Below are 26,176 nucleotides of genomic sequence, written 5' to 3'. Positions count from 1 at the left end.
TTTGCTATGCAAACGCTGGCACATCGTCACACAGCTGCTGTTGGGTGAGGTTCTCCCCACGTTTCAGGCTACTTTTAATCTTTTACAAGCCTTGCTTGGAAGAAGGTTGGTTGCTTCAGATGTGGGACTTGCCCAACAAAAACTGAAGTGGCTAGCAAATCCTTACCCAATGACACTAGACTATACAATAACAACCCTTCGCTTTTTACACCCATAGAGCTCAAAATGCTTTACAAAGCACAGTAGTGATCATTACCCTAATTTTACAGATGGGGAAACTGAGGCACAGAGCAGTGACGTGACTTGCACAAGGTCACTCAGCAGGCCACCAGCTGGGGGAGCAATAGAACTGATGTCTCTTGAATGCCATCTCAATTCCCCATCTTCTGGGACTGTAATGAGAATGGTCTACATAGGTAACAACTGAACTGCCAGTCAATGGTGCTCAAGAACACCGAACATAGTTTCTGGGTTTTGAAGGGCCAATAAGACTTGTCATGCACAGCAAATGGCTTCCTCTGTGCAGTTCTTTATGTCAAGTCTTAACACAGGCTTCCCTTTTATGCACTTACAACATTAAAGCGCTAACACAAATGCATCTAATAAGCAAAAGAATTAAGCTGCGAGCACTAGATGATTTATTAAATCTTTTCTATCTCTAACCTCAGTGGTCCATAAGACGCAACCCTGGACAGAGAGGAGCCATTAAAAGTAGAGTGGGGGAGCCCAGTTTTGTTATAGGATTTGCAAAACCTCTTGAATATTTTTTTAAGTTGCATATTATGCGCCTTTTCACTGAGCTTTGTGCAGCTAGCTGGGATCCAGATCCAGATTTTGTTAGGACTGGAGAGTTTGGTTTGTGCCCATTTTTCATGTAAACAATAGTTTTTCTAGGGAAATGTAAAAATCAGCTCTGTTTTTCAAATGAAACGAAAGCTTGTGCTTTGCAAGGAGTACAGATCCTTACTGAGAATAATTTTCGCCTGGCTTCCAGGATATCTGGGGAATAAAATTATAAATCTGTGAAGCTAGCGCTTTGCCAGAGGCACTTGGAAATTGAACCTCAAATGTTTCCCATCCTGTTCTAACTCTAGAAGCCATGATTTTCAAGTGAATTTTCCTGTCTCTAGCTGAGAAGCTTGAACTGAGCTGAGTCAGGCTGTCCGAAGCCTTGTACATATCTTCCTCAGAATAATCTGTTGCTTTAGTGCCAGAGGTAAAAACCCAGGTGAAGTTTGCCATCTTAATTTCAGATGGGTACCAGAGCGAGAATCCCTGTCTGTATGTGTCAAAACAGTCCTTTTGGACAGGTTTAAAACTACTAAGAAGATGCAACAAAATAGCAGACAAATCTGACTTGCAGTGTCACCCAGCACTGAATCAATGCAGTAAATAAAAGGCATTTATCCCTCCCTTTTCCATCACCCCATCCTTTCATCTACCACCCACTCTCTATGCCCCTCCTCCATCTCTACCCTCAGCACAGATAAAAAACAAACAAGTCAAAGCAGTGACTAGAACAGAGGTGGGCACAGGGCCGGTGCAACCATTTAGGCAACGTAGGCGGTTGCATAGGGTGCGAGGATTTGGGGGGGCACCATTTTCTTTGGCAGCGACCATGGTGGCCAGATCTTCGGCTGCCCCGGTTGCCGCCGGCATTTAGGCAGAGGGAGCTGGGGCAGGGGAGCGCGGGGAAAGCCGCCTGCAGCAAGTAAGGGAGTGGGGGCAGCACGCAGGGGAACTCCCTGCTCCAGCTCACCCCTGCCCCGTCTCCTCCCCAAGCACGCTGTGGCTGCTTCACTTCTCCCACCTCCCAGGCTTGCGGCACCTAAGCTGATTGGCACCGCAAGCCTGGGAGGCGGGAGAAGTGAAGCAGCCACGAAGTGCTCGGGGAGGAGGCGGAGCAGGGGCGAGCTGCTTCACTTCTCCTGCCTCCCAGGCTTGCAGCACCAATCAGCTTAGGCGCTGCAAGCCTGGGAGGTGGGAGAAGTGAAGCAGTGATGGCGTGCTCGGGGTGCTCGTGCTCGGAGCAAGGGTGAGCTGGGGCAGGGGGCTGCCTGAGGGTGGGGAAGCTGCCGCAAGGGGGGCACCTCAGGGCGGAGGGGGTGGGAGCTGCCGCGGGGAGCGCCTCAGGGCAGAGGTGTGGGGGGGAGGGCGCAAGGTGGAAGTTTCGCCTAGGGCGCAAAACATCCTTGCACCAGCCCTGGGTGGGCAAACTTTTTGGCCCAAGGGCCACATTGGGGTTGCAAAACTGTATGGAGGGCCAAGTAGGGAAGGCTGTGCCTCCCCGAACAGCCTGGCCCCTGCCCCCTATCTGACCCCTCCCACTTCCCACCCCCTGACTGCCCCCTCAGAACTCCCAACCCATCCAACCCCCCTGCTCTTAGTCCCCTAACTGCCCCCACCCCTAACTACCCCCGGTACCCCACCCTTATCCAACCCCCTTCTCCCTGTCCCCTCACTGCCCTAACCCCTATCCCACCCCACTTCTCCCTGTCCCCTGACTGCCCTAACCCCTATCCAACCCCCCCTTCTCCCTGTCCCCTGACTGCCCTAACCCCTATCCACACCTCCACTCCCTGACAGGCCCCCCCAGAACTCCCACGCTTATCCAACCTCCCCCATTCCCCATCCCCGGACCGCCCTCCCCCAGAACCTCCGCCCCATCCAACCTCCCTCTGCTCCCCATCTCCCGGGACCCCCTGTCCCTTATCCAACCCTCCAACCCCCTTACCATGCCGCTCAGAGCAGCATGTCTGGCTGCTGCACCACCCAGCCAGAGCCAGACATGCTGCCATGCAGCCCTGCAGGAGCGCACAGACCCACCACCCAGAGCGCTGCCCGCGTGGCGGCATTACTGAGGGGGAGGGGGGACAGCAGGGGAGGGATCGGGGACTAGCTCCCCGGCTGGGAGCTCAAGAGCCAGGCAGGATGGTCCTGTGGGCCGGATGTGGCCGGTGGGCCGTAGTTTGCCCATCTCTGGACTAGAACCTGAGAACAGATTCTCAAACCTACTCATGCCAACCATAAGCGTTCCATGGGAATTAGCTAATGATAGTGCTGTGTATACCCACCTCCCTTAAACTGTCAATACAGCCAAGGTCTATTCCATCCTACTCTGGTGCCACAAGGCCTGAAGGACTGGCAGTATATTAAGGAAGCGTGGAGAAGGATCCACTTCATTTTGCTACAGGGCCACTGCAATCGGCATGAACACTAAACCAAAATAACCATGGGAGGTTTAGCTCCTCTGTTCTTGAAGGGAACAAATCAGAGACAATGAAATCAGAGAAAGAATTACAATGTCTATAGTGAATCCCCTGGAAATAGTAGGTTTAGAAATCAACATAACTTTGACTTTGCTCCTTGAACTGTCCCACCGTTTTAAGATTTTCAGCCCAGTGTTACAGATACAAGAGGTTGAGATTGATCGGCCAAGTATCCCATGATTCTCTGAAATGAACCAAAACCAAGCTCCTGAACTTTAGAGAAGTCTGGATTTGGATCCAAACTTTGTGGCTGGCCTTTCTCTTTGTAACACGCCAAACCCAAGTTCTGAATACATCTCCGACTCTGGGAACGCTCAGATACGACTCTAAATTTTGAGGTGTGCTTCCTTGTTTATTCCAAACCTTCTGAACCTTCTGCTGACTTTTGCTCACCCAAGAGAGGAAACCCTGATATCAGTACAGCCCATTAACATAGCCACATGGGGCAAAGGGAATCAGTGAAGCTGAGCCCCACAGTAGGATGGAGCAGTAGCACCACAAACTGATCTCCCAGCTGTTGAAGGCCATAACTAAGGTTGCCAACAGTCCCTTATTATTTCATCTCTGTATAACAAGATCTGGAGTTGCTGAGTGCTGCAAATGTAAGCGAGTACTGCTTATTATTAATAATAATGATTATAACAACAACAACAACAGGGGTCCTGAGAAAACAGTCCCTTATTTTTGAAACACAATATTAGCAACCCTAATGCAAAAGGAACAGAGAGCATTCAGGAGCAGCTCCACACCTCTGGAGGGTAAATTTGGCCAGATGTTACTAATTTTGTCCACGAAGGAATGCAGAAACTTACTGCTCATTCCTACAGAGAGTCTGTAACTGGAGGGGGAAACAACGCTGTTCTGGCTCCGTTAGCTGAATCAGTGGTTCCAAGCGATCTAGCCCCTGGGACGATAAGATGAAGAACATGCAGTGGCTGCCATTTGAAAGCCATTGCTAGTATTATTAGGGATGAGAGAACCTCTGTAGCGGCTCAAGAGGGCAGTGGGCCCTAATCAAAACCACAGTCTACAACACCCCATGTGCAGGAGGAGGCAGATGGGCCAGAAGACCAGTTCTCCGTCCTAGACAGAGGAAAGACAGAGGAGGGTGCTGAGAGGAGAGAGATGGAAGGTGCCTGGGAGAAGGGGAAGAGATGAAAGGGGAGTGAAAGAGATGGGAGTACCTCAGAAAGGACACATCTGGACAACGTACAGATACAAGTATAAGCCTGATAGACTGTGGTAATGTACCCACATGTTTGGCAGAGGTTGGCAGTCACCAGCCAAATCTCAGTCACAGCCAAAGACCTTTTCTGTAAAGAAACTAGGGGTTAATAGGGCCCCTAAAACAGCTAATGCCAATTACAGCAAACTCAGCAGCATCCTGTTGCTTTCCTTCTGCTGCTGCTGAGGAATGTAGTGTGCAGAATGAGCCTGATTTCTCCATCCCTGTTCTTGATGCTGGAATTGTTCTTGTCGATGATGCAGTGGTCAGACTCTGGATGCACCTGGCCGCAGAAGTGACGATAACTCTGAGGTGTAACATGGGCCTTCAGGTTTTCAACCCTAACAAACTTGGTGCTGAGCTTTAACTGGAGATCAGAGCCAGATCCTGAAAGTTAACAGAAAGAGACCCTTTAATGACCAGCTGGGAGAAGCTGACAGCCGCAGTTGTGCTCACAATGTCCGAGGCTCCTCCTAGACACTCATTAATTCCCAGCAGTGCCTAGCCTTTCATTCATCACTGGATGCCTTTCTAAAGGATATGCCCCAGTTCCACTTCAAGTTACTTGTACTTGATGCAGGAATCAGTGGGAGGAATGCTATGCAGGGGAGCCTTAACCTTCTGGGCTTGAAATCTGTGACTCTCTGAATAATTGCTATTCTAAAATCGAAAGTCAAAGACACAGAAGCCTGGACCATTTTTTGGAGCTGTGTGGGTTCATTTGGTCTCTATGACAGATCCATAGTCAGTTCAGAGTTTACCATGTTTCACAGCATGGATACTAAGTGCTCCACAATGACAGCAGGGAGAGAACACACACACGCAGACCCCTACCAAGTAAAGGAACCTCTCCTTTAGTTGTAGCAGTGTCACAGCCTAGGACACAGCTGATCCAATGGCTGGCAGCTAAACAAACTCAGGCACAGATTTTTGACAGTGGGGGGACATGGGGGACTCCCCATCACTTGAAATCTTTGATTCAAGACAGGATATCTTTCCAAAAGATTTGCTGTGGCTGAACCCAAAGTTATGGGTTTGGGGCAGAGTTTACTGGGTGAGGGTCTATGGCCTGGGTTATGCAGGAGATCAGACTAGATGTTCCTAATGGTCCCTTCTAGCCTTAAAATCTACGAAGCTGAGTGGTTGTAATTCCGCCCAACCCAGGGCAGTGATACCCTAGCTGGTACCAGCCCATTACACAGGAATTTCTAGAGAATGGGTGCCCTGTGCAATAGCCAAACTGCTTGCTGGGATCATCAGTCCACCTCCTGGATTCATTCATCTTGTCAGATATTAGCAAGTCCCCATTGTCCAGTGTTGCCATTGCCAGCAATGAGTTAATTGCCGGCTCCATACTAAGCATGGCTGGACTTCCCTGCTGATTCTCTGGGACACTCTGTGTACCGTTCCCAGACCTGAAGAAGAGCTCCATGTAAGCTCAGAAGCTTGCCTCTCTCAGCAACAGAAGTTGGTCCAACAAAAGACTCCCCAGCTCTCCTACCTTGTCTTGCTGATTCTTGTTTCTTTGGATGTGAACTTTAACTTCCAGTGCCCCAGCTGCGGCTAACACACTCGTTGACGACCTGACTTCTTGTCACGTCTCCTCTCAGCGGCTGCCCTGGAGCGGGATTCCTTGAGGTAGCTCTTTTAATTTAAATTCATCTCTCTTTTTACTCCTTCACAGAAAGGTCTCGTAAAGTGATTTCCTTTTTCTTCTCCCGCTTTGATCCTTTCTCCTTTGATTTGCTTTGGTTCAGAGAGTTGTAGATAAATATTGTTTTTCCTTCTCCAAAAGATTGGGGAATTGGGACAAGGAGAGAGGAGGGAGGGAGAAGCGTCTTGTGTGTGGATATGAAGTCCAGAGCCTGGAGTTTTCTGATCCATCCAGCTTTAAGGAAGAACAGCTACTTCTGTGAACTGGTATCTGGTCTATTAATTTTTTGTGCTACTGAGGAACCTTCCCTTGCAGCCACTTAACTTCTTCACAGTCAACATGGCTGTTGTTAAAGGCAGACAATGGGGAACTGCTCTTCTGTGGGGAGGAACCCAAAGACAGCGCTCGATTGTGGCCCAGTTTGCGCAGCAACACAAGGGAGTTACAGGGTGTACGGTACCCCCTTCTGCCAGCTATACAGGTTGAGGGTAGCAGCACAGGAGACAGAGCTTCCCAGCAAGCCAAAAACATCAGTTATTCACTCAGTTCGACTCATAAGAGTTAATTAGGCCTTATCTATACTGGAGATTTGCCCCAATTATAGCTGTCAGCAGCCAGCCACCAGTATAGTTGCACCAGTACAAACCTCTACACAGAGACAGACAAAGCTAATAATTGCACAGTGCACCCTCTTCGTCTGCTTGAAGCCAAGCAAACTGCTCTGGGGCAAATTGTGGCTTATAGGATATATCTATGTTGCATTTAAAAGCCCGCAGCTGGCATGTGCCAGCTGACTCGGGCTTGTGGGGCTGGAGCCTGCGCTCTAGGACCGTGCAAGGGGGGAGGGTCCCAGAGCTTGGGCTGCAGCCTGAACCCAAATATCTACACTGTAATTAAACAGCCCCTTAGCCCGAGCCCTGTGCGCCCAAGTCAGCAGGCACAGGCCAGCCATGGGTTTTAAAATGCAGTGTAGACAGAACACAGAAGCTTTGCATGCCTGTACTAAGGGTTTGCATTGATGCTGCTGCATCACTAGCTGAAACTGGGGGAATCCTTGATACAAACAGAGCATACTAGAGGTGGTGGAGAAATGGCTGGGGGGTGGGGGGGATTTTGGTGAATTCCAAAGCATTTTTAGTGCTTTGTGTTTCCCAGCAACCTGTTTTTTTCATTTTCTACATTTTAAACTGAAGATTTTTTAACCAAAAATTTGTGAATTGATTTTTTTTTTTGATGGGAGGTCACAGAGTTTTGTGACTAAACTCCCAAAGTGAACACTTTTTAGCTTTCCCCATTTTGGGTCTCCGCAGAGAATGGCCCGCATGAGAAAGCTTTGGATCAGGATCTGAAGCCAGGTCCGAACTCTGTGTTTGAGAGGCACTTTGGTTCCAAGGCTCTGAGCTAAGGGCTTTGAGCTCCCGGTTGTAGCAGGGCAGCATATGCAACACCATACTAAGGTTAATGTGATGGAAACGGTCGTACCCTCAGGATACGATAACTCAGGACCTGTCTACACTTACAGCACTGCACAGGTGCAGCTGCAGTGCTCAGTGAAGATGTGGAGAGCATCTCCCATCAGCATAGGTGCTCCACCTCTCCGAGAGGTGGTAGCTGTGCTGATAGGAGAAGCCCTTTCCTCGCCATAGCCCTGGCTCCAGGGTTGGCCAGGTTGGTAGCGCAGACCAAGGCCTACTCTCCAGAACCTCAGCTGTTATGTTCCTGACTCTTCACGTACTAGTACTTCAAACACATTAGCTGCCCAGAATTAAACAGAATTACTGACAGAACCGGCAAGATATTTCCAGGAGTGGGGCCTAGATCAGGAAGTGGAGGTGCCCTAAAAACCATTTAGCACATCCCCTTACCTATCATTTCCAAGCAGTTTACACTCAACTGCTGAACCTTTCCCTGCAGGCAATTTCCTGCCCTCTGGGCTTTTTCTGACATATGACAGGCCCCATGAAGACCATTCCTTGTTGAGGGAGGAGAGGAGAGACCTGGCTTCTTATGGAAATCTCTCTGCTGACACAATGGGGCCAACACAATCGCATTCCACCCCCAGCCGCTGCAATTATCAGCCTGTTCAGCCTGACAGGGCAGGCGAGCAAGTGGAGAAACCCATTTTTAAAATGATTCCATTTACAGAAATAAATAAATAAATACATAGCAGAAGGTGGCGCTTCATTCAGCATTTTTACTTGGAAAGCTAAAAACCACCACTGGCCTTTCCCTTGGCTGCAGTCACAGCTCATGCAGCGCAAAGGAGCACATTCTCTGATCTCGGGGCCAGCTGTGTGCCCACGGGCTCCCCGGGCACTAGAGCATTCTAACAGCTGCTATAACTTACATCAGCTGCTAACAAAGGCCCTAACAGGCAGTCAGGGATCAGTACCATGCAGAGACATCCTGGCTACTCCCACCTTCGCTTTGGTCACACCCTATATGCCAGCGTCAGAGGGCGGGTACGGAGGATGGCTGTTACACTGGGTGATCCTCTTGTGGCTGGATACACCAATGTTAAAGCCAAACTCAGCCGGTGACATGGTGCAAAGCAGACAAGGTACAGCCCAGGATCTGGTCCCAAGTGTCTAGAACAGCCAATGGTGAAGGTGGATCACAACAGAAACACAGCTCGTCTCTAGGGTCGAGCGTGTGTGAAAGTTCTTGCCTGGTCTCATCTGTCTGCTGCCGTAATGAAGTTGGTGAGGTACAGGGGCCTTTCTGTTCCCCTTTGATATATCCGCAGTGGGGGGGGAAGAAAGAGGACGCCTCTTTCAGGAAGCAAGAGGGGACGGGCCAAGATCACAGCTTAGTGCCAAGCACATCTCATTAGGCAGCAAGGACTCGTCAGGAGTGATATGAACCGTGCTGGCTCTGGCAATCCTGCTGACTCTGCCGCGCCCCCAGTCCACCTCATTAACACAGTATTAAATTGGAATTATGGGAGATCCTATTATCTGCTGCTTATAAATTACTACAGGCCACCGTCCCGTGCCTGCTGATGTCCGCTGTGATAATTATATTGATAAGGAGGATTGGATCAATGAGGCTGCACAGATTTCTACTGTATCAGTCTGTCAAATTACTCTATCGTTTTCTCTAGTTTATACAGGCATTAACTATCTGATCTGCTTATGGTCATTAGTTAGTAATCGCTGTCCTGCATCAGTTCTCTCTCCACTGTGTCTATCCATCTAGTCACTGTATCCTTGTTCTGTTAGTCTCGCTCTTTCATATCTCAGTCTTTCATCTGCCTCTCACTCCCGCTCTCATTTCCTCAGCTGGTGGATTTCTGTTTGCTCTTCTGACCAACTCTTGTGTTCCTATTGAACCAGACTGAATTCTGCTCTGGAGAGAAGATCGGGGCAATTTTATATTCACACATCTAAGCCGTGTCTATAATTCTGCAATGAGGTTTTATTCAACATTCCAGCCTGGCTTTGTACTACTAGCTCAGCGTCACAATTACCACCCTACATCTTTCACTCCCACACAAAAGGCAGAGAGGGCCAAAGAGCAGGTAGTTAGCTTCTAACAAACACAAGTCCATCAAAGGCAACGAGCGCTAATTAGTCCCTGGGCTCCTCCCACCGCTTCCAGCCATTGCCAAGGAGAAGCTTCTCTCCCAGGGTCAGTGAGGCCATTGTGGAGTCACTAGAGACTCCAGAAACATAGGAGGCTACCTAGCGAACACACTAATTGGAGGTAGGAAGGCACTTTCTTCAAGTCACGCTGGCAAATGAAGTTGAGATCAAGTGAAAGAGGAAAGCTAGAGAGTTTCACTGCTGGGGAGGCTGAGAGCAAGAGCGCTGATTTTCTTTTGAGGTGTCACCAAGAACTCCAGGAAAGGCGGTTAGAGAACTGCAACGCACTGAGATGGGCACTTCCCAGGGTCAGGTCAAGGTGGAGGCTGTTCCGTTAGTAGCACACATCTCAGGTTCTGCAGCATCTGAGCTCTTTGTGACAGCGGTGGGCAGCAGTAAGGGACCGGCTACCAACAGGAGGAATCAATGTCACGGCAAAGACCACCAGTGAGGAGAAGGCACTGTATAATGCAGAGAAAGTGCTACTGCAGGCTGAGAAATCCTGGTTCTACATGAACAGCAGAGGAAATGCATGCAGCTCATCACTAGATATGAGGCTGAGCCAAGAAGTTTGGACTTAGATCTAAACTTCAGTGGAGTTTGAGGGTGTTAAGATAAGAACTTCCAGTTGGGATCCATGTGATAGAGCCAGGTCTAAATGATGAAATTCAGATCCAGGGGGAACCAAATTCCCCCAGGTATTAGCAAGCACAATGTCAAGTCAATGAGAGTTGTGCCCAGTCTCAACTGCTACTTCTCCCACCCACCTTCTTGTAGTAAAATTTGACCTTCATTTCCTCTCTGTAGATTTCAACAATGTCACATGGAGCATAAGTGAGGGTAGAATTTGGCCATTTCCCACACCCACTGAATACTAAATGGGTGCAAGATACACTACTTTGATCTTATGACTTGTTTTACCATAACGCCTAGAGGCCCCCAGCTGAGATCAGGGCCCCATAGTGCTAGGCAATGAACAAACACATAGTGGGGGCTTACAATCTATCAAATGCCTGAGGAGCTTGCACTGTAAATAGACAAAGGATGAGAAGGGAAACTGAGCTAAAAAGAGAGGAAGTGACTTGCCAGAAGGTGAGTGGCAGCACTGGGAAAAAGGAAACAGGCTCTTTGACACCCAGACCAGTGTCCTACCCACTAGTTCTCACTGTCTCTTTGCCATTTACACCACTGACTCCCATTTTCTGGCCAATGTACACCTGATGTGTCACTTGCACTAGGGAATTTGGCCTGAGCCATCCATGGAGGCTGGATCTACTGACATCAGGTCTGAATTAAATATATTTTTCTTGATTTTCCAGGGAACATTAGGAGAGAGAGGAACTATACCAATGTGTTCCCATGTGCATGCTCAGTAGCAAGCAAGGGTAGGAAAAGTGCAACAGAAGTATTTAGATAATATACGATAACAACCCTGTAAATGCTGAAGAGGCGGCTGAACAGTTATGTTTTCAGGCACGTCACGGCACCGTGAGAGAGAGAAAGCAGTAAACAGTTGGGTTTTTTTTGGGGGGGGGGGGGGGGGGTCAGAGGGGAGAGGCAGATATGTGCTGCCATTCCCATGGGAAACAAAGACAAGGTGCAAGGCACAAAAATAATTATAAATAATATAGGACAATTTCACATGATTACTGCACTGGCAGTTACTGGTAGAGCTCAGACTTCGATAACAGTCCCCAGGCCGGATTGGCAAATGAGCTCCAAATGAATTTGTACTCTGCTTCCTTTCCCCCAGCACCTCCATGGGCACAACACTCAGGTACGATCCCTAGAACAGTGGCCTGTCAGTGGGGTCATAAGGCTGCTACTGGCTGGTTTGCACAGTTTACAGTGTTGCCGAGTCTCATGATTTTCTCCTGAGCCTCCTAATATTTGGTGCTTTTCTTAAAGTTAGGGGATTATGTGAGACTCTTGGCTTTCATTAATTAAACAATTGAGTTTCTAGCTGTCGTGGTTGTGAAGAAAAGCTTGGAAATGTGACCTGCGTGCGCCCAGAAAGCAGAAGACAAATTAAATGAACCCAACCTTTTTTTTTTTAATTATCTCATGATTTTTGAGGCCTGGCTCATGATTTCTGAACGACTGGTGTAGGCAACACCATGCGCAGCTGGGCAGCTCTCTGAGTGACTGGCTAGGCAAAGCGAGAGGAGCACTGCATTCACGAGTCTGCTCGTTTTCAGTTCCTCGGCATTGCAAGGCTTTGAGCAGGGCAGACGAGGGAATTACAGTGAGGACCAGCGTTCCTATCTTCAGCTCCCCAGAAAAAAAACCCAACATTTCCTCCCAGCTCTTCATTCCCTTGCAAAACCAGATCCAAGCTCACTCCCAAGCTTCCCTAACCTCTTGCAACCCCCGACAGAGTGCCCGTAAGCCAGCTGTCACCCTCTCTCCCTCATCCCTTCACATTCACTCGCCCCACTACCAGACCGGCCTCGCCACTAACAGGCCTCCTCCATCCTCCCAGATGCATGTTTGCCCCTCAGCCACCACCCACCTGCTGGTTTCTGGCCCAGTAGCCAGGTTGGAACCAGCAGGCGGGAGGGGGAAGCACAATTTAGGGTGCAGTGATATGTATCACTGGGGTTGGATCTGAACCTTCACCTGGATTCAGTCTTCAATCCCCACCCCAAATTGTAGATTAAGCCTCATCTGGATTTGGGTGGGAACTCCGCCTCCCTGGCGAAATTCTAGTTTAATTCAAGAGGGCTGGTGCAGCAGCTCAGCTGTTTTTCAACGTGCCATTACACTATATCACCCTACTAAGTTTTGATTGTTAGAACACAAAGGCCTGTTTGCGCTCTCACAGCTCTGTAAGTCAGGAGCAACACAAATGCACGTCAATTAGGGTGACCAGACAGCAAATGTGAAAAATCGGGACAGGGGTGGGGGGTAATAGGAGCCTATATAAGAAAAAGACCCAAAAATCGGGACTGTCCCTATAAAATCGGGACATCTGGTCACCCTAATATCAATGGGCCTGCCTCCCCATTGCCCTGCACCTTGCCTCATCACTTACACCAGGACAACCTGAGTGCAAAGCAAGTGGCAAATGTTCCCTGCGGTGCAAATGAGTCCAAGCCAATGGAGAATCAGGTCCAATTGTAGTTACATGGGTGTAAAACCAATAGACACATGAGGAAGATCAGGCCTACTATTTTCCACGTGGAAACAAAACAGTTTCTACCTTGAAAGTGGCACATGCTACAAACACTTTCCAATGTAATCCAATAACAATTCACAGCACCAACAGACCCAAAGGTTCAAGGACTGTAGCAGGGCTCTCAGGAGGCGGCTCAGCAGTCACAAGATTGCTTTGAAAGGAATAGAGGACTAGAAATGCAAAGTGCTGCATTTAGGATCCTTTGTCTGTCTTGGTCTGCATGGGATGGCACCACCTAAGTTCACTTGGAGCTTCGGTGCCAAGTGATCACCAGAACTCTGCATGGTATTCAGCTAAACAAAGCAGTTCAACCACTTGTTGGCGTCAACAATAAGAGAAAGCCCTGAGGAGGTTCAGATGCATTTGGTCATCAAAACACTACAAAGGATTTTGTTGACACCAAACCCAATGGCCCTGGAACTTTGGGTGGTGTTAGATATCAACTCTGAGATGCAGATTCTAATGTGTCTAGTGGCCCTCATCTTTACCAAGGCAAACCAAGAGCCTGGATCCAACACACCCCCAAGCTTCAGGATGTTCAAAATCCAAATCTGTAGTTTAAAAGAAGTGAGCAAATTCCTTGATGTGAATGGGAAAAGGAGGGGCTCAGGAGTCGGGGGAACTTGGTTCTATTCCTAGCTCTGCCACAGACTTGCTGTCTGGTCTTGAGGCAAGACACTGAGACCAACATTTTCAACCCTCGTGCCTAAAGTTCAGCTCCTACATCCATAGCTGACACCTAAATGTAAGGCTCAAAGGTGTTTAGATGTCCATGGGAGTTAGACACCTAAATACCTTGGAGGATATGAGTCGAGGAGCCCAGCTTTAGTCTCATGCTGGCAATGTTTGCCATTTACTTCTCTATGCCTCTGTTTCCCCATTTAAAATGGGGATGCATCTACTGCACGGGAGAATGGATCACTGATGTGTGCCAAGCACTTTGAGATCCCCAGATGGAAGATGCTGCATAAAGAGCATAGGAGTTGCCAGTATCCTGTCTCCAAAAGTGACCAGCAGCAGATGCTCCAGAAGAAGGTGCTAGAAACTCTGCAGTAGGCAGATGTGGGGGTGATCTGCCCTTCATGAAGGTCTCCTCCTAATCCCTGATAGAGAGTGGTTTAAACACTGACAGGATGAGGTTTAATCTCCTTCCCAATACTCTTTTTGTCAGCATTAACTAACACCTCTGAATTTTCTTGCGATCCATATAAATGTCTAATCCCCCTTCAAAGATTAAGCACAAAGTTATGGTTAATTTAAATGTAACCCTTCTGCCAGGTGGTGTCAGCAGCAGCATGGCCAGGTTCAATACCTAGGAGTTCCTTTTACCATCACAAAACAGAACTGGCTTGAGTTCCCATCCAGAATTCTGGAAAACTAAACACCACCCGTGGGTGCTTCCCAGAGGCAATACTTCCCCACTTGCAAAACAAAAGAAAACTTTTATTCCAAGGAAGCGGGAACTCAGCATTAATTTGGGAAACCACCGCAACAATGATTGAAAAGTACGTAAACCATAAGGAAACACCCACCCACCGTATCTTGGCCAGCAGTCCTTTGCTTCAGTTTCCCACCTTGCGGTTTGAAAGTCCAGTGGACAGGTGTCCCTTTAACATGCCACTCCCCGTTCCCTCCACTACATCCCATTCGCAGCAGGTTGTCCAAAGTGAGCAAGGTCCCAGAATTCAGGGGTGCATTCACCTCCCACCCCTCAATGGGGGCCAAACAGGACCTTCGCTGCCGCTGCTTCCCCCTGCCGCTGCTTGCCACTGTCACTGTGCGCTGCTGCGCCTGCTGCATCCTCCCTTTCTCTGCTACACTGTCCCCAACAAGGTCTAAGGTTCAGCCCCTACTGCTACTCATCCATGATTTCAGCTCTAGTGAAACAAGGCCTCTAAATTCAGTCTGATCGGCTTTACCTTTAAACACAGGAAGGGGAGGGACAGACGGTATCCATGCCGCTTTAAACAGAGCCCACACCACCAAGGAGGAACACCTCGCCCCCACCCCCTCTGACTTGTACCTGGATTTGGCATCACTACCTCCTGCTTAGCAAGTAGGTTACAGCACCAATCTGGTGCAACTGACCCCCTCAATTAGGGCATGGTAAGTACAGTTCTGCTGCCCTTAGTCGTACCATAAGCTAACAACAATCCATTAACCCTGCATTCAAGACAAAACTGATCACACTGATCACTCTGCCTGTCACCAAGGCAGAGTAGGTGGGTCTATACAAGGTCTTTTGCCCTATGAGGTCTTTCCCCCGAGTTCATCAGTCCACGTCAGGGTAGAGCTCATTCAGACCCTGGCTGACATAAGTAATTAATTAGGGTTGCCAACTCTATAGGCCATTTCCTGCCCTTGGATATATATGTGCACTTGCCATGAAATCTATCTTCTTTTGTTTCCTTCCTTTTTCTTGTATGTGATGTTGCACTGACATTTTTAATTGTTTGCTTTACAGAGTATTTATTACTGCATTTCAATTATGTGCCTAGTGCTTGTTATGCCCTAATGGTGGAGGGGAAGCAGGAAGGAGCAGACTGGGGAGACGTTGGGGAATATTTCCAAAAGGGCCTGCAGGATTTCGGCAGCTAGGTCCTATTGACGTTCAATGGGAGCAAGACACCTAAGTCACTTTGCAATATTTGAAAACATCATCTTTTATATTAAAAAGTATTAGGCCACAATCCTGAAAAGTGCTGAGCTTCAATTGATCACCCATATTTCCACTGACTTCAGTCTATATTCGTAGTAATTACTACAGGAAACGATGCTAAAATTCAATACTTTGCATTTCTGTTGGACCCTTTAATAAAGAACCATGAGCATTTTACCAGTGTTAATTAATTCAAGCCTTACATGCCCCCAGGGAGGTTAAATGAATAACTAGAGCCGGTCAGGAATTTTTCAATAAAACGATTTTTCAATTGCAAATGCCGACTGAGCAAAACCCAAAGTTGTCATGGGACAGGATCTGTTTTGAAGAGTTTTTCAACTAAAAAATATTTCTGAGAAAAAAGTTTTTAAATTGTCAAAATCTTTTGTCGCCACATTTTCTAAATGAAAAATTCCAGCTTTCCAGTTCAAAATGACTTTTCATTTTGAAGTTTAAGCTAATTATAGTAAAAAAAAAATCAAAATAGTCCATATCAAAATGAAGCATTTAGAAAGTACTGAAATGAAATGTTGTGATTGACGTGAACTGAAATTTTGGTTTGGATTTGGTTCATAAAAACTGTTCAAGATTTCTGCTTTTGGTCCCAATTTGAGACAGGAAATTTTTTCAACATCTCAAATTATCATGGGCCAGGGGGGAAGTTTCCCAGCAAGCTGTAATGAAAAACACTATGATTATAGTTGCCCAGAAAAAGAGGGGGAAGGGCACAAAAATAAGATAAACTACTTCCAGCTAGCTTTTATTATCATCCCTCTTTTACAGGTGGGTAAACTGAGGCACAAGGAGGTCAAAGTGAATTGCTTCCCCCCCGCCCATGTACACACACAACGAGATGATGACAGAACTGAAGATAAACTGCAGCAATTCTGTCTCTCAGCCTCTGCTCTTACTGCTAAACTCTCCTTCCTCCAAACAACTGCACTCCAATTATACGACACAAACCATAAACTAATGATCCAATGAAAACAAAATGCAAGGCAAACAGATTGGCAGCTGGTAACCAATGTGCAATCAAATCGTCCTTTCTGCTGCACTAGGAGCAATTAGAGTCCTTGGGCTCACAGTCGCAGTCCTGCCCGTCTGCTGGCTTCATCCTCTCTGCTATGTTAAGCTGTAATTCTTTAAAGCAGAACAGATGGAGTTAACTGTTGGTCAACATACAATAGTCCCAGCAAGAGTTCTAGAGGCAAATTCATCCCCGGGCAACTCCACTGAAGTCAGTGATTTTACACCAGGGATAAATGTGGCCCTTAGACTTGGGATTACCACCTGGAGACCACAAATCAATAAGAAAATGAAAACTTGTCTTGTTCCAAATAAAGACACTTTACCCCATAATCCAGAGCACAGGGAGGGGATGAAATGACTTCAACAGGAGATACTGGTCTGTCCAGAACATAAACCTAAACAAACTTAATACTGTACAGTCTAATTTAACAGTGTTACTACAGCTACTGAATTAAACCTGGCACTGTAGTGCTCCGTTTCTGGGGCATGAAATGCCATTTGAGATACCACACTGATATGAGAACATGCTTTTAAGCCTTTTTCCCCTCTCGTATTGTATTTGTTAGTGCACCCGGAATAGGCCCCAATCTAAGAATTTATGCCCCAAATATATTAGCAAGTAGATGATGTGCTTCTACCAAAGGAACAATGTCAGTACAAAACAAAATCAACCAAGATAGATGCAAAATTTTCGTCTCCCTGTGTAAAGACTTGGAGTGAAATCCTGTCCCCATCGAACTTAATGGCACTGACTTCAGTGGGCCCAGATTCCACCTTGGGGATGTCTGACAGCTCACAAAAGTGAGGTACTGATCACCTGGCTAAATGAGACCGAGCATAAACCAGACAGCATCACTCTGCCAGCTGATTACCAACGGGCCTCCCAATACGACCCAGCCAGGAACGGCCATCTCCCTTCTATTCTGGTCTATGGACTTTCGCATGAGCAAAGACTTCCAGTATTGGCAAACTGCACCAGATGTTGGCCCAGCCCTTCAAGGTCCTGAGTGCCACCTCACAAGTGCTAAGCACCTTGCAAGATCCAGCTGTTGGGCCAGAGCCAGTTCTCACTGAAAGACCCCCATTGCCCTCAGTGGGCATTAGATCAGGCCCTTGGTGATGAGACAGACAAATGTGAGGACTGGACTCTGTTGAGCTGGCCAAATGCATGACAGGACAAATTCTCCTCTGGTTTACACCCCAAGCAGCCAGAATTTGGTCCTTCAGTTGTGACTTAAGGCCTCCAGCTACAAAAGGCTAGCGAATTATCAGACTGTACCATCTCGCCGGCTTATGACTTACATTTAACCTTTCCTTAAAAACACAGCTATTTCCTTGCCAGCACTGGGTGAGATGCAATCAGGCTGAGGCCAATGGGATGTCACTGGGTTACATCTATGCAGAATCTAGCCCCTTACACCACACTCCAAAAGACTCCTCGTGTGATCTAAGCACAGCAGTCCCATTTAAAGGCTAATATCATTCATGTTCTTCTCATTCAGGGTCTCCAGGTTCTCAGACAGTTCTGTTGGCCAAGGCTGGCTTAGAAGTTGCTTTTCCTGCTCAAGAAAATGGGGGCTGACAGTGAAAACTTAGTCCTGAGGAACATGCTTATCGGTCTCAACTTGCTCCTGCTGGGATCAGTCCTCAAGCCCTTTGAGTGCCGGCTAGAGGTGACAACAGAGCGGATGAGGAGGCGAGTAGTGGATGAGGAAGGCAACTTTGCCAACTACAGCCCACCTATCAAGGAGCAATCCATGGTCTTCAACCATGTATACAACATTAACATCCCCCTGGACAGCTTCTGCTCATCAGCACTCGAGGTGTCATCTGACCAGGAGGTGAGTTCAGAAGACGACAGGATGACGGAATATACGGAGCAGACCTCAGACAGCGAGAGCCAGGTCACCTTCACCCACAGGATAAACCTCCCCAAGCAGGCTTGCAAGTGCTTCACCTCTGCCCAGGTCATGCAGGAGCTTCAGAGCAGAATTGAGATGCTGGAGAGGGAGGTGTCCATGCTACGGGACCAATGCAACTCCAATTGCTGCCAAGAAAATGCAGCTACAGGTAGTAACTGATGCTGTTAGATCTTGCTGGGGACTAAGGTCTCAAGAGAGGAAGGCGCGTGAGTTAGAGTGGGTGACATTACTCAGAGTATTAATGGAGGAAATTTTGCATTTGCTAATGGTCCCACGACGGTGCATATACTCAGCACTGTCAATATTACTTATCAACATAAACAAAGATGGCCAGATTCACTAGCTAGAACCCAGGCTACAGGTTCTGGGAGGTAGAAAGTCCATCGGGAGTTGGGTACAAAAGCACAAGTCTCCACACTGCTGAGAATCCCAAAGCCAGCCTGCATAGCCCAGAAAGAGGGTGGGACCGACTCGGGAGAGGCAGGGTCAGGGCATGCAGGATATATGCTGATTGAGGGTATCTCCTCAGCTGCCATGGTTCCTGTGGAGCCCTCAATGGAATTTAAAGCTCCTCCCCCTTGTAAAACTCCTAAGTGTGTGTGGTGACAGTTCTTCACCCATAAAACAGAGATTCAGTCTCCACGTTCATTGATTCTTGAGCATCCCAACCTGTGACATGGATTTGTCAATGTTTATACATGGGGGAAATATCTGACAGTGAAATTCAGTTGCTGGCCCAAGTGCAGCTTGGTAAAGTGGGTACAATTCCCATGGAAGTCTCGGGGTCAAATTCAGATATAAATGGTGCTGGATGTAAGTTACACGTTGGGTATAAGTTGGTCAGAAGTCAGGTGCAAATGGCAAAGGGCATCAATTCTGAACTCAGCAGATAATGCAAAGTGAGTGTAACCTGCCTGGCAGAGGCAGCAGTTGGAGGAAGAGCAGATAACCCTAGGACAGTGGTGGTCAACCTGAAGCCCAGGAGCTGCACACGGCTCATCACGGTAATCTGCTGGCGGTTTGCCAGACAATTTGTTTACATTTGCACGGCTGCCCGCAGCTCCCAGTGGCTGTGGTTCACTGTTCCCAGCCAATGGGAGCTGCGGGAAGTGGCAGGCCGCAGGGACATGCTGACCACTGGGAGCTGCAGGCAGCCATGCAAATGTAAACAAAGTGCCTGGCAGCCCGCCAGCAGATTACCCTGATGGGCTGCATGTGGCCTGCGGGCTGCAGGTTGCCCACCACTGTCCTAGAGTGTGAGAGAATGCAACTGCTATTGGCTTCAGTGAAATGTCTGCTGATTTACCCTCATGTAACAGAATGGAACTGGGCCCACTAACCAAGGGCTGATTTTGGTTCTCACAAGAAATTGAACTGGTGTAGGTTACACTCACACCTATTTTGACACTCAGGTTGATTGCCAGATTGGTGCAAGTTACCAGACACTACTTTGTCACTTGAGCCCATTTGCTGATCAGCTTAGATCCTACATGTGACTTACCCAGCCCCATGTACATCACCACTGAATCTGGCCCTCTCTCTGTGGTGACTTAGTGTTGAGCTTTCCCCAAGCTCTTCAATATATTCAGCAGTGACCTAAAGGAATCACTGTCTGCTCAGGTTAGAAGAGAGCTGAACTTCATTGCTCTTTGCATCTTGGTCTTCCCCCCACTGCTCAACCAATGGCCCTGTACCTTGACCAACACCTACAACCTTCTACCAATGTACCTCTCCATACTGGCCTAGAAAGACTTTCCTCTTCTGGGGAGAGATGGGAGTCCAGTCCCTCCATCCCAGGCTTCCCCACGCTCCTTCAATAAACTGTGCCTGGGCTAGAGAAATTTGCTTCTCCTGGCATAAGAGGAAAATTTAAGGCCTAGATTTGACTTTTAGGCACTGGAGTTATGTCTAAGTTTCAGCAGCCCTGGAGTAGCCCCAGAAGGCATTGTGACCCTGAGACACACCCCACATCATAATTCCTTCCCTGCTTCCTCCTTGTTCAGGGTGAGGGAGGGGCTTTTTGCTACTAGCCTATACCGGCAGTGAAGTGCAACACCCCCTGCCCTGGCTCTGCGGCTCTGCTCAGCCAGTGGGAAGGTAGGGTCAAGGCCCTGCTCCTTCCTCATCCCTCCGTGCCTACCCATGCCAGCTTGCACCCTTCCTAGAACAATGCATCCCAGACCCAAGGTTGGGAAGGGGGGGAAGTGGGATGCTTAATCCCTGATATGGGCATGCAATCCAAGTCACAATCTAGCCTTAACTCTCTACATTGAACCACCGGGGCCTTTTCCCCATGTACCACCAGCGAGGTGCAAGCATTCTGAAGAGCTACAGGTAAACAGGAACTGAACAGTGAGATTAATCCACAGAGATTCCCGCCAAAAACAACCATTTTATGGTATCATTGCAGCTCAAATCCTTTCACCGGTAATGTATTCACAACCACAGCTAAAACCAGGTTAAAAAACAACTGCATGATACTAGCAAGATGACGAGGCAGCAAGTCCATCTTGTATACCTCCTGCTCCTTAGCAATTGTTAGGCCAGTTCTGTAACTTTTCATGGAATCAGTAGAAGAGAAAAATCTAATGATTTCCTAAATAGTCCCTTCATGCAATACAGCACTGCAGGAGTCAGCAATAAATGAGTTCTCTACCCTCTCCTTAGAAGGACTGAGTGGATATGAAAATCACACAGTTAAAAAAAAATCAGGGGATAACTTTAGCTGCCATGAAAGACAAACAAACCCTTTTATAATGAAGGCACAAAACTATCAACAGAGTATTCCATCTGAATAATAATGTGCAAGCTTTGTGAAGCTTTCTATAACCCTTCCATTAGGGTTACTGTTTCAAAAGACACAGTTCAGTTCATCATCTCTACAAGGCAGTTCTTCAAAACCAAGGAAATAGCGGGTTGCTGTAATGAGATGGGTTATGAAGGAGGGTGTTGATACAATGAATTTCAGCTGAGTGAGGAACCAGAGCCAAGAGCATTTTTTACATCGGAGGGAGCTTCATAAAAAATGGAATGTTTTCACAAAGAGTTTCTGCTTGACTCCTTAACAGCATGCATCCGGGTCTCTGAATGATGAAGCATAGGAAATGAACACTCTAATGGGGCCTATTAGAACTCCTCAAGGGGAGAAAATGTCAAGGTATGCAAGGTATCCAAAGCCCTATCCCAGGTGCTGAGAACCACTGTCCAGTGTAGGGGAAAGACAGGAATTGGCTACAATCAAAAAAACCCACACTTTGCTTCCCTGTGTCGTCTCCTTTTTTAACTTATTATTTTGTAATTGGCATAATACATAATTACACTGGGCCTAACCCTGCTCTTAGTCACACAGCAATGTAAATCAGGAGTAACGACACTGAAGCCAACAAAGTTATATCAATAGATAATAGGAGACTCAGGCTCATGATCTGTGTGTGTGAGGGGGGATTATATGCACACATCATCATACAGAGAGAACACAGCAACACACACAGAAATGTGTATGGGTCAGATCGGCAGCTGGTGTAAATCTGCACCAGTCCAAAGCAAGCGATACCAGTTTACACCAGCTGAAAGTCTGGCACCAAACCCTTATATCCATACATACATATTAATAACTGTATTAGATAAAAATAAAATGTAAACTATTCCAACATTAAACGGATGTGCTGAATAATCACTGTTAAAATCAAGTAATCAAATTCAAGAGATAAAACATGAAAGGAGTTAGTTGTAAAAATAGTTGTAGGTCTATTTGGGTTATTTATAATGTATGCAAATGAACTTATAAAATATTGATCATTCTATGGAATCTCCAGTCCAATCTCAGCTACACCAGGGTGATCTGGAGTAACTTCTTTAAATTCAGTGGAGTTACTCTGAATTAACACCAGTGTAAATCAGACAAGAATCGGTCATCCCACCCACATACCCAGTGTCAGACATTTCCATAAATGATCCTCGACTTTCCAGCAACTGTTCAAGCATCCTCTCTCATCTACTGACAACTTAACAAGAGTCTGAACACCACGCCAATGTGTGCATGGCCTAAATGGTCCTATCACACTTTATAACCAACCACTTTTATGTTTGTTGGTCAGCAACATATATGATAGGCGGTGACAGCACCACCTATAGTTAAGATTGCCTAACATTTTCCATTATAAGCCTCTGCTTTCACTTGCTTATAATTTTGCCAAACTTCAACCATTCAGGTTGACATTGTCCACATCGGGTGTCTGTATCAAGCTGACTAGTTTGGAAAAGTTTCAGTCAAATGGTTCAACCATTTCCAAGAATGAGTTTAGGGGAAAATACATTGTTTTGCCCATGTTAAAATAATTCTTACCACCATCTCACTGAGAAGCTCTAGTGCCTCCATGTACCAGAGCAAGGGATTGAAATTAGGTAACAGGACTGCCCTGGTGTCAGGGATGTGTCTTTTGCTGTCCCAGATTTAGCCAAACAATAAGCCTCCAAAAAAATCTCATTTTGCACATACTAACTAGAGACTTGTTTGGCAGCTAAACTCTCCAAAAATTCTGTCTGCACTGAGCATGCTCCATCCCTGCACAGCTCCTACATGCCAACCAGACTGCATATGTGCCATCCCCACAGAACAGCTGAGCATGCTCTGTCCCGGGCCTGCAGGGGCTGCACAGGACTTTTCCTGCAATTGTTCCTCCAGCCAGGGGCACATCTGTGGTGCCAGGCACAGGAACTGAGAGCAGGGAGACTGTCTCTCCTGTGCTCTCCTGGCTCCCCATTGCTGGCACTTGGGTGACCAGATGTTCTGATTTTATAGGGATAGTCCCAATATTCGGGGCTTTGTCTTATATAGGCACATACTGTATTACCCCCCACCATCACTCAGAAGCCCAATGGGGAGGACAGGCAGCAGGATAGAGGGTATTGCAGGAGCCAGAGAGTGGGAAGGAGAGGAGAGGCAGGACAGACAGGAGCAGAGGAAGGGGAAGAGGATTAGGGGTATTTAGGTGCAGTGGGGAGGGGGCAGGAGCAAGGGGATGGGAGATGAAAAGGAGCAGAGGGGACAGGAACTGATGGTGTGGGGGTGTTGGACAAGAGTAGAGGGGTAGAGGGAGGAACTGGAGTTATATAGGGGCAGGTATTTGGGGGAATCGGGAGTTGAGGGGCTGGGGACAGGAGCCAAGGGGTTGGGTAGGAACAGAGGGTCAGAATGGTCTGTAATCTAGGGCAACCCCTCCAGAATCTGAATTGAACCCAGGTGTCCTGAGTCTACATGCTTCGGCTGACAGCAAACAGCCATCGAGACCCTTGCAAAGAGTCTTATCCCCGTCTGGTGGCCGGCTCACACAGAAGATAATAGCCTACTACCGTCATCGGCACTCCATTAGCTCAAGTGGTAGAGGTCTATGCTGTGGATTTAAAGGTCTGAACTCTGCTGATGATCCACACTGGAGGTGGAGATGGTTCCATATTATAGAATTTCTGGAGGTTTTTTTCAGTTTGGTTTTATTATTAACAAATTAAGAAATTACATCTAAAAAAACCATCAGAAGGTCTTTACAATTGCAAAGCCAAGCGTGCAAAAATTAGACAATGCCAGAATTAAGATTGCCCATGCAACCTAAATTCAGGCCCCTGGTGCAAATGCATTATGATACAGTTAATGACATGAACACATACTATGTCATCCACAGGACCCTTCCAGTTTGAGGATGTTGAATTCAGGGAACAACCATGTAATTTAAGAAGGGTGAAGTGAGACGGAAGAAAGCAGAATCTTCTAATAAGCATATTAGAGAGAGAGAGCGCGCGAGCGTGCAAAACATTTGAACACAAATTATTCGGATTTTGAAGCCCAATAAAATGTTTCTACGGTCAGGTTTTCCCAATTCCAATGGCCAGTAGGAGATGTAACAGTTGCACTTAGCACTCACCTTTGATCACCCCACCTGCCCTCTGCTCATTATTCCATCTCCCCTGGAGGCTACTTCTAATGTTCTCCAACCCCCTGAGCAATTTCAAACAAATACCCTTTTGTTTTAAATCAGCCTGACAGAAATATCCTTCCTCTCTTCCCCTCTATCCAAGGCCCAGGATGGACTAAAGATTCAGTTCTCAGCCAGTCACAGGTTTCCCGTACATAAAAATGTCACAAACCCAGGGCCCCATCTTGCACCAAGTTTAGTGATGGACCTGTGCACCAGGGCAGACTGGGGCTTTAAAATCCAACGTTTTGCAGCCCTTCAGGTCTAGTAGCTGCACATGGTTCAGAGAGGCCATAAAAACTGCTAGAAATAGCTTTTCTATAGCTCACAATGTCATCCACAGTTAGCAACTCTTGTCCAGGCCTGCATAGCATGTGCCAAATCAAAACCCTTTGAATGCAAACTGGACATTTGAATTTTCCAAATAATATATAATAATCCTAAGTGAAAATTGTGTTAAGTGCATCTTGTCCTGGCTCCAAATGGACCTTTTAAGCATGTCAGAAAAACCATTTCACAGCTTGGGGGCAATTCAGCATGACTGGCACTAGCCCACGACTGGAATAGCGGAGGAGCACTGCAGGTCAAGGCCAAAGTGTCCTGGCAGATAGAGACAACACATAACTGTTTATAGTGGGTGGGGAGCACAACTTAAAGGTTCTGGCGGTAAGCCATGGGGTTCATGGCAGGGCATCTAAATCCTGTCAGAAATGGGGGGGGCTTGTGACCCTGCGTACCTTCCCCCATGCGTTGCCTCTGCAAGTGGCAGAGTTATGCAGGAGAATAATGCACAGTGTAATCAGGCTCCTACTCCTATAAGCATTAATGTCCCCCGGCAACTGCCATATGAAACTACAGCACTATTGGAAGGATATCATACTGTGGCTGCAGCAGTTGTGGGGATTCTTCTGTCCCCACCACACAGCCCCTGTTGATAGCTGACTTGTTGATTTTGATCATTCCAGGGCAGCTAGATTACATCCCCCACTGCAGCGGACACGGTAACTTTAGCCTGGAAGCCTGTGGCTGCATCTGCAATGAAGGGTGGGCTGGAAAAAACTGCTCAGAGCCCCACTGCCCCATGGGCTGTTCCAGCAGGGGCATCTGCGTAGAAGGCCAGTGCATCTGTGACAACGACTACAGTGGGGACGATTGCTCAGAGCTCCGTTGCCCGACGGACTGTAGCTCCCGAGGTCTCTGCATGGACGGGGAGTGCGTCTGCGAAGAAGGTTATGCAGGGGAAGACTGCAGCGAGCTGAGGTGTCCCGATGACTGCTCAGGAAAAGGGAGATGCGCCAATGGCACCTGCGTCTGTCAGGAGGGCTACGTGGGGGAAGACTGCGGTCAGCTGAGGTGCCTGAATGCCTGCAGTGGACGTGGGTTCTGCCAGGAGGGGATGTGCGCTTGTGAGGAAGGTTACAAGGGACAGGACTGCTCAGCAGGTAGGAGTGGCCTCCCTACCGGGCACAGAGCTGGTGCCAGGGTAGGCCCTGCTCTCAGCCTGCTTGTGAAGTGGGTGGATCAGGGGCATGTCAAGATGGGTTGACTTGGCAGGAAGGCACCACACTACTGCTGTTCTCTGCTCCCAGGGCCCCATAGGGAGCCATGGGATGCAAAGCACAAGTTAGAGCAGCCCTGAGGTTGCTCTAACTTACATCAGGGCCCTGCCCAAGCCTAGCATATGGGC

The 26,176-nt window shown here is 47.7% G+C and overlaps 1 protein-coding gene across 1 annotated transcript in view; it reads left to right on the top strand.

Annotated features, from left to right (window-relative positions):
- Nucleotides 1-26,176, top strand: part of TNR (tenascin R) — a 314,626-nt gene that overhangs the window by 229,127 nt on the left and 59,323 nt on the right. The window contains exons 4-5 of the mRNA XM_039483709.1: nucleotides 18,101-18,668; nucleotides 25,455-25,931. Of these exons, the coding sequence (XP_039339643.1) occupies nucleotides 18,170-18,668; nucleotides 25,455-25,931 (976 nt within the window). The 5' untranslated portion in view covers nucleotides 18,101-18,169. The remainder of the gene's footprint in view (nucleotides 1-18,100; nucleotides 18,669-25,454; nucleotides 25,932-26,176) is intronic.

The sequence above is a fragment of the Mauremys reevesii genome, linkage group 8 (genome assembly GCF_016161935.1).
Source record: "Mauremys reevesii isolate NIE-2019 linkage group 8, ASM1616193v1, whole genome shotgun sequence".
NCBI classification, from domain to species: domain Eukaryota; kingdom Metazoa; phylum Chordata; order Testudines; family Geoemydidae; genus Mauremys; species Mauremys reevesii.
Note: the sequence above shows the minus strand (reverse complement) of the source record. Positions and strands in the feature narration are given on the sequence as shown.